This window comes from Centroberyx affinis, unplaced genomic scaffold (genome assembly GCF_046629955.1).
Source record: "Centroberyx affinis isolate AG114_WGS23_722 - 3 ecotype Tasmania unplaced genomic scaffold, CSIRO-AGI_Caff_v1 ptg000755l_1, whole genome shotgun sequence".
NCBI lineage: Eukaryota > Metazoa > Chordata > Actinopteri > Beryciformes > Berycidae > Centroberyx > Centroberyx affinis.
This window is the reverse complement of record NW_027279367.1, coordinates 55861-65000: the sequence shown is the minus strand read 5'-3', so window position 1 is coordinate 65000 and position 9140 is coordinate 55861. Positions and strand designations below refer to the sequence as shown.

Here is a 9140-nt window from a genome sequence, read left to right as displayed (position 1 = left end):
GCTTTAATCGCAGTTTGTCCCACATCACTTTATTTGCCTTGTTACTGTTATTTGTTTTATATTCTGTGGCTCCAGCTGTTTGATTTGCAAAGATCCCCGCTCTGCAGAGTAGAGTTTGGATGAGGGTAAGCAAACAATGTAATGAATCATCGCAGATTAATAGCTGTATATTCACAGCTGGTGATGTGCGTAAAGGAAGCTCAGTATTGTTGCGCCGAAACATGTCAATTTATCAGCCGCCTAACTGCATGAGGCACTGTATCCGTGTACCGCGGCAACAGTTGGGTTGAGATGAGGAGAATGTTGCTGTTGTTAGTGTAATGCTAAGAAGGCAACTTCCACTTTTTGGTGTTGGAAAGTCGCTCAGAGCTGTGAGAAGTGCTGAGGGCTGAGCCTGCTGTGGGTCTCAGCTGGACTGGACTGGGCCACGGGGAAGAATGGATGGAGTCACATAGAATCAGCATTGTTTCAGGGCTTGTGTGTGTGTGTGTGTTTGTGTGTGTGTGTGTGTGTGTGTGTGTGCTTGTATGTTTTAAGCCACCTCAGGAAAGCCCACAAGCTGCCCACAAGTCACACGATTTAATTCCTCAGATCATGGAATTGGTTGAGTTACATCCCTTCAAACAGATAGAGACAGAGAGAAAGATACTGTAGAAATATAGCTGAGGGAATAACTTCCAGACTACTAGAGTGGTAGAATATTTACCCCATCGGATAAACAAAAAAGACCACAACCAAACATTTCTTTCATTTCATTTTGTTTCGTGACAGATCCACCTCCATCCGCCTAAATAAAGAATCTACTTCTTCCTTTAGCGGCACCCAAAGCTTTTGCCCACTGGAACACGGAGCTTGACACTGTTTTTTGATTTAGCTCGGGACGCTGTTTAGGAGAGAGTGGCATCCATCAGTCAAGGACCCAGGCTGCCTGTCTAAGCTCTCTGCAGTCACCAGTGAAGCCTTGGTGGCCTTCGCCAGCTTTAACCTGCACCGTCATACACTTTCCTGATAAGGCGCTCTGTCACGTCAGCAAGGTCGCCGGTGTTGGTTATAGGGAGGAATCACAGTCTCCCGAGTCTATTGCGCTCTGGATGTGATCTATTAGAGGGAAGTCAAGGACAAAACTGCGCCCTCAAAGGCGTCTGCAGACTAATGCTGTTCTCTCTTTAGTCTGCATTACACATAATTACCACATACAGCTAATTAGGCTTCAACACACATCTAAGGTACTAATAAGGTGCAGTTATGATAATTAGCTAATGGCAAGTGTGTGTGTGAGTGTGTGCGTGTCTAAGAGGAGGAGGGCCTGGCTTGTCTTATTGCTCTGTGTTATTAGCAGACTTTATTATCTGCCAACTTGCAGTATAATGGATTCTTATCTCTTCTGAGTCTGAAGATATTATCAGCGGCTCCTTATTGGAATCATATCCATTTAGTTGTCACCTAAACATTTAGCCCCAAAATCCACGGAAGACTTGACAGTAAGAATTTCCTGTAAGAGAGGGAGAGAGAGAGACAAAGAGAGAGAAAGAGAGGGGATAAAGATAGAGGGTTATGCTGTCTATGTGATTTATGGATTTCATAAACCCTAACCCCCTCTGCTGCCGTCTGACACGCCATTCTTCTCTGAACACATTGAGCTTTCACAACAATAGCACAGCTTTAGCCCCTGTCAGCGTTGCATTGCGCGCACGCACACACACATTCACACACACACACACGCACACACAACACACACACACACACCACTAACAGCAGGGTCAGAGCTTTGGTTCTGTCAGCACAGCCTCCCACAGCGCTCAGAGCAATACCTTAACCATCACACTGTAAAGTAAAACCTAATGGAGCTTCCACACGCGTGCATGCATGCACACGCTCTCAGACACACACACACACACACACACACACACACATACACCCTTTCCAGCCCAGCAGCTTATTCCCAACCTGTATTGTGATTCATTCCACTGATTCCAAGCTGTGCGTCTGGAGAAAGAATTTGGCCTGTGATTTCTTCAGTTACCCACTGACACACACATATAAGGAATATAGCGCAGTATTATCAATGCCGTTGTGCACTGAAGACTGAGTGCCTTGTTACAGTTTGACAAGTGATGCTTCATAGAGCTGGTATGCTGCACTATCCCCAGCCACATCATCATTTGACAGGGGAGGCAATAGTGTATAACACACAGCCCTGTACAATATGTCAGCAGCATTGGGTTGATTGCTCCGCTGTAAGGACAGAAGTGGCGCTATAGCAGTGACATGCACTTTGTCTGTGTCAAAACGACCAACTGTCAGCACTGTCAGGTCCAACGCTGCACCGCATCAAGAAGTCACTTTTTTCTACTATATAGCTGCTTTTCTCTATGGGTTTTTTTAATGGTTTCAGCATCCTGCCAATTTTACAATCTCTTCTGTTCCGACATCCTCAGGGTAGATGGTAATCCTTTCATAACAACTTGTATACAAACCAATTTGGCAGTTTCAGCAATGTACCTCCCTCACATAAGAGACCCAGAGGCTAATTCTATCAATGTGTGGGTAGCTATAGCACTGCTTGGGGATTCAGTCCTCTGCCTTCATGCCTATATGACTTTATGGGCAGTTTGTTAATGTTGCATTTGGTAATAAACTTTGTCAGATCTGAAATTAGAGTAGTGCAATTGTCCCTATTTGACCTGAGGGAAGATAGAGGCCATTGAGAGACACGCGGAGACATCACTAGGCGTAACAGGCATTTATAGCCTCTTAGCAAATACAAACTGGCTGGTCTTCAGAAATGGAAATTATCAGTGTCTGCTCTGGACCCCTAAGGCTTAACTGACCATAGCTTATTGTTTCTGTCTTCACTGCTGCTTTTAACAGCCTTAGCATGCATCAATGAGACTTCAGTAGAATAAATGTGTTTGTGGTTGTGTAGCTTTCCACTCCGTTTTTCACTCTGTTATCACTTTCTTTCCCATTCTTTGTCTTTTTGTTCTCCTTCCAGCCCCTTTCTCTCCCCCGGGCAGTGAGACAGTAGTAAAGTTTGATTCTCAGGGGGACGGCATGGGCCGATACAACATCTTCAGCTACCAGCGCTCTGGCGATCGCTATGTTTACGTGCCAGTAGGTGAATGGGCAGAGAGTCTGAGTCTGAGCAGCGATCTGATTCACTGGCCCAGGGAAGTGGTGCCCACCTCGCAGTGCAGCGACCCATGCGCACGCAATGAGATGAAGAAAATGCAGGCAGGTAGGAGAATGAATTTCAACAATGTTCTTTCTGAGTGTCGTGTGGCGGTGGCAGACCATACCAAGCAGCCATGTCTTTTGAAAAGCTCAAGCTGTCAAACCCTGTTGTTTGTATTCCCATTCCCCAGGTGAGTACTGTTGTTGGATCTGCACAGCCTGTGAGCCTCATGAATTCCTGGCTGACGAGTTCACCTGCTCGCCCTGCTCCCCCGGCCAGTGGCCCACTGACGACCTCACTTCCTGTTACGACCTCCCCGAGGACTATATCATGTGGGAGGATGCCTGGGCCATCGGGCCAATCACCATCGCCTGCGTAGGGTGAGTGGCAAGAGGGCTGTCAACATGATGTCAGTTTCTGAGTAGTTGAGAGGTGTGTGTGTGTGTGTGTGTGTGTGTGTGTGTGTTGGGGGGATGGTGGGGTGGGGGAAAGGGGACTGAGGTTTTGTAAGGTTCACATCTAGCATTCATTCTGATTTTATTCCTATACCCTCTGTCCTATACCAGCACCGATATGGCAGATAGATAAACACTGCCTAACCGTAACCCTGTCCCCAGGTTCATGTGCACCGGCTTGGTGTTCTGGGTGTTTATCCGACACAACAACACACCCCTGGTGAAAGCTTCAGGCAGGGAGCTGTGTTACATCCTCCTGTTGGGAGTCTTCATGTCGTACGCCATGACCTTCCTCTTCTTGGCCAAACCCTCTCCTGCCATCTGTGCCCTGCGGCGCCTCGGCCTGGGCACGTCGTTTGCGGTCTGCTACTCCGCCCTGCTCACCAAAACCAATAGAATCGCCAGGATTTTCAGTGGGGTGAAGGACGGAGGTGGCGCGACAAGGCCACGCTTCATTAGCCCCTCCTCTCAGGTGAGTGATTGCACAGTCAGCTACCAGTCAAATGGAGATGGATGTATGGATGGACTTTGGATAGAGTTTGAAACAGCTTATGCAGCCCTTCACTTTACGTTCCTCTCCTCTCTTCCTTCGCCTCTCTGTTCTTCCCTCCCTCCCTCCCTTCTTTCCCAGGTGTTCATCTGTCTGAGTCTGATCTCGGTCCAGTTGGTGATGGTGTCAGTGTGGCTGCTGCTGGAAGTTCCCGGGACGCGGCGCTTCACGTTGCCAGAGCGACGGCAGACCGTCATCCTCAAGTGTAACGTGCGCGACTCCAGCATGCTGCTGTCACTGGGATACGATGTGCTCCTGGTCATCCTGTGTACTGTGTAAGTGTAGCAGCTGGTTTGGTGAATTATTACAGCATGATAAGTAACTGACAGGTTGCATTCCAAAATGCTTCATGTTCTCGGCCATGGGCTTTTCGTTTGCTGCATTTTGGTGCACTTTGTTCATGTGCTGCTGGAAAAAAATCACCTTATGTTCACTGTTCAATGTTTCAAAAACACAAATTATTAAATCCTCAACAATTTCTCTAGGCCCTAAAATAGCTTCAATAATATTCCAAACCACCTTTGCTCTCTGGGCTTATTGATTGTGTATCTGAAACATGATTCTCTCCCTCTAGGTATGCCTTCAAGACCAGGAAGTGCCCCGAGAACTTCAACGAGGCCAAGTTCATTGGATTCACTATGTACACCACCTGTATCATTTGGCTGGCCTTCCTCCCAATCTTCTATGTTACATCTAGTGACTACAGGGTATCTTCTCACACACACACACACACACACACACACACTCAGGTCACAGAAAACACAGGTATAGTGGCACCTTGAACAAATTCTAGTCCTGCTTGCAATGGTCCCAGCTCTGCAGTGCTGGGATGACAAACAGACAGGCTCTGTCAAACTGCTGACACATGTCCAGATTTGACAGCAAAGGGAGTGAGTGTTCACCTGATCCATACAAATCTTACGCATACACACACTTAAGCACACACACGCACACGCACACATGCACTGTATCAAAGGGCCTGAGAGAAGACTGCTGATGCCAGGACTGTTCATCTGATCCCCATAAAAAACAGCTTTCTCTCACTCTACCCCACCCCCTCTCTCTCTCTCACTCCCTCTCTCTCTCTCTCTCTCTCTCTCTCTCTCTCTCTCCCTCTCTCTCTGTCTCTCGCTCGCTCTCTCACGCTCTCTCTCGGGAAATAAGCATTTCTTTGGCCTTGTAATCTGACTTTAAGATTAGTCAGGTAGAAGCATAACATCACTCACCAACATACACACCCACACACACACACATAAGCACATACAGTACATACACAGAGGAGATGTTGGAGGGCTGATTACTAATGTGCTTCTCTGTACTCACAGTGCAGAGAGCTCCTGTAATTTAACCCTGTAACCTCACTCTTTTCAGCCACACAAAGTTACACGGCTGTAGCAATAAAAGAAAAAGGCAACCTGAAAGGCACACACACCTGTCCAGACCTGTGATCAAGAAAGAATGAAACAGTTAATTTTGCTTGTGTAGAACTTTTGTGTTTAGCCAGCTAACATTCTTATAGAATAATAAATCACAGAAACTGAAGTTAATGCTACCATTGAGATACCGTAAAGTTTGGCCCATGTGGTCTCTGCTGATTAAGTCTTTTATTGATCCACTCTGTAATTGTTATCCTCTGGACTGTTGCAAAGCAACAAAGTCCTATAAAGGTCCTATAAAGTCCTATAAAGGCCAATAAACAGCAATACTCTCACTTTAAAGGCCCCATTGGCTCTGTGCAGGTATCGAGACTAGGTGAATCACTTAAGGCATTTATATGTTCTATATTTATTGATTGTTCTCCTTATTTGCTTGTATTTATTATTGTTTAATTGTCTGTAAAGCACTTTATAATATTGATTCAAAAACTGCCATAGGAAATTAAGTTCATTATTATAAAGTTTATTATCATCAAACTTGGCATCATCTAATCAAGCCATTTAGCTTTTAATGGCATTGTAATATGTATGCTGAGTTTTATTAATCAAAGTCTAGCTAGTAAGAGAGAGCGTGCAGCATTGCTCTATGTGTCTCAGTGTCCTTCTGCCTTTGTCCTCTCCAGGTTCAGACCACTACTATGTGCATCTCAGTCAGTCTGAGTGGCTTTGTGGTCCTCGGCTGTATGTTTGCTCCCAAGGTCCATATCATCATGTTCCAGCCCCAGAAGAATGTGACCAGCCACAGGCTCAACCTCAATCGCTTCAGTGTCAGCGGTCCCGCCACCACATACGCATCTCACGGTAGGTTACATGTGGTTAACTCACTGTTAAAGGGCTCCCGCAGTGAGGGCGTTAAGAGCAGCACCCTCCTGCTGTTTTTTCAAATGATGGGTGGGTTCAGCATTCACTATCTACCATAAAGCACAGCCTTCTGGTCCACTTTGCAATTGCTTGGACTGCGGGTCTATCCCCCTTACATCCCCTTTGTCACGCCAGCTAACCCCCTCCCTCCTTGCACTGATGACATCATTATCACATTACAAAACTAATGCTGATATTTATAGTATTAGAAAAATATATATTTGATGCACTTTTGGATCAAAATCATTCAACACGTACAGTATATTTGACTCTATCTGAGCTTGTTTTTGACTAAAGTAGCCCCTTTAAAACAATTCTCTGTACAGACCTATTGTACTAGAAATTAGTAGAAACTAGGATTTCTGTCTTTTTATCTAATTATCCTCTCCCTTCCTCTTTTTTGCTCCATCTCTCTCCAGCTTCTGTCAGCGCCCACTACGTTCCAACCGTGTGCAATGGGAGAGAAATTGTCGACTCCACCACTTCCTCCCTGTGACCACACCCAATCCGCTCTCTAAATCTGCCCCTGCGACTGTTAGCCAATCTACGAACATTATCTCCTTCAACCATCATCCCCCAACCCACACACACACACACACATACACATACAGACACACACACACACAAACACATGTACATGCATACAAGCACACATGCATACAAACAAACACCTTCCTTGTGGACTAGAACTGTATTGTTTCACATATGTAGAAACTGTGTAACTATAATTAAATTATTTTCTAGGGATGTACATACATGGAATCAACATTGTTGTAAGTAGAGAAACAAAAGAACAAAAAAAAGTTTCTAGGAGGAATTTTTGGAGCCTTTGTTTTTGATAGCTTTGTTATGACGCTGTGTAAATAGACATGCGCTTGGTCATGGTAGGAGGGTGTGTGTCCATCGGTCTGGACACACAGTTGTGGCTCTGCTTGCCTCACCTGCAATATCCCACAGACTTTTTATTCTCATGCTTTTTTGTAGGTCTCATTGTAATAACCGATTCTGTATGCATTTCTATTGTGTATCTGTACATTTGTATATTATACTACTGATGGTTCCAAGAGCACAACGTTGACAGTATTGTAACCCTAGAATGAGTGTGAACGAAACTATGAACTGAAGAGCATTGAACGGCTAGAATGGACATGTACAAAATTCATCAAACTCATTGACTTACAGTAATACTGTGGCAGAACACAATTCACTTTAAGAATCCATTTATTCACATCTTGATAGATGTGCTTTGCATCCTAGATCAGTATAAAGAAACCCCTTGTGGCTGTTTTGCAGGTAAATATGTCTTGCTTTTGATACAAATATTCATTTTTCTATTTCTAATCATGGAATCCCTTTATCTAAATGGCCATAGTTCCAGACGTGTTCACCAAAGCTACAGTATGTTCACTCCCACTTCAAACTGCTTTTCTTTTAGAGGACTGCAGTACAGTAATGGATTGGTAATAATAACTAATGATAGGTCTGAAAAGATAGAGTACATCAAATGCATTTGTTTTGCCTCAAAACTGTTATTACAGCCAGTGCCATGATAGTTCTGTCAACAAAGAAAATTGGTGTCTTACCTAGCAAATTATGAATTTGTACTCAAATGACTCAAGCACTAATGGAAGTAAACAGTTCGAAACAGTCTGTTTTGCTAAACACATGTTTAATTTTTCAACCAACACGGGAGTGGTTTGGCTATGTTTGTTGTGTCCCGTAGATAATGTGATGATGTTTTGAATATGGCTATGTGCCTTAATGTATGTCTGATAGTGCTCCAGGTAGAGGTTGCCCTTAGATAGGAGCCAGAAATCAGTTTAGCATTACCAATCCTGAATCCTTGTTTGGTAAATGTAAAAGTGACCTCAGAGTATACAGTAAGTGTTTCGGGGCAACATCATGCTAGTTAGTTCTATTCCCCATCAAGCCTTCTGTCGTTGATTGTTTACCTGAAGAAGTGTTGATGGTCATACAGTGAAGCTAAGGGATCTATAGTTTAAAGTGACTTTCTCTACCCCGCTTCTTTCTTAAATCTGCGATAAAAACATCATCAAAATTATATTTCCTATAGACACCAATCACATTGATTACGTTATTCTTATGTTTTACAGATTAGCTCAAGTGAAAGAGGGGATGGGAAGAGAAGCTCACGTACCATTAAGATGAAGTCATTGACTCATCGACTTATTGAAGTGTGCAGTTTACATCTCTGTGTTAAATGTGTTGATATTGAGAGGCACAGTGCAGCAGCTGGCATCGGCAGTCCCAGAGAGGCTCACGAGAGGAAGCAGAGTACACAATGTCAGCTGCTGTTAGAGCCCAGCCAATGGAAGGATATTAGAGCAGAGATCAAAACACTTATCAAAACATCCAAACACATCAAACTATCTCTAGTTGTGACTGGAAATATGACAAACTCTGTTGGGAGACAATGACGAGGTGGAGGAAAATGCACAAAATTACAAAAACACTATCAGTAGTTGTAAAATTGCCGTGGATGACCATGTTAAAAGAAAATCTAATATAGCAGCAGAACAAGCAGTGGAGATTCACGTATACAGTACATTATAATTCATATTAAATCTTGGCTTCTGCAGGATTTGTCACATTTAGGATGGTACAAGGTGTACAAGATGTTGCTGGTAAAAGCTTAATAAATT

General features: G+C 44.1%; 1 protein-coding gene across 5 annotated transcripts in view; it reads left to right on the top strand.

Annotated features, from left to right (window-relative positions):
* The window catches only part of grm3 (glutamate receptor, metabotropic 3), a 17961-nt gene extending 10988 nt beyond the window's left edge, over positions 1–6973 (top strand). For all 5 annotated transcript variants that reach the window (XM_071519995.1, XM_071519998.1, XM_071519997.1 and 2 more), the window contains exons 6-12: positions 2996–3238; positions 3366–3555; positions 3793–4102; positions 4262–4455; positions 4755–4887; positions 6240–6421; positions 6907–6973. In XM_071519995.1, coding sequence (XP_071376096.1) covers positions 2996–3238; positions 3366–3555; positions 3793–4102; positions 4262–4455; positions 4755–4887; positions 6240–6421; positions 6907–6973 — 1319 coding nt within the window. The remainder of the gene's footprint in view (positions 1–2995; positions 3239–3365; positions 3556–3792; positions 4103–4261; positions 4456–4754; positions 4888–6239; positions 6422–6906) is intronic.
* The last annotated feature ends 2167 nt before the right edge of the window (positions 6974–9140 follow it).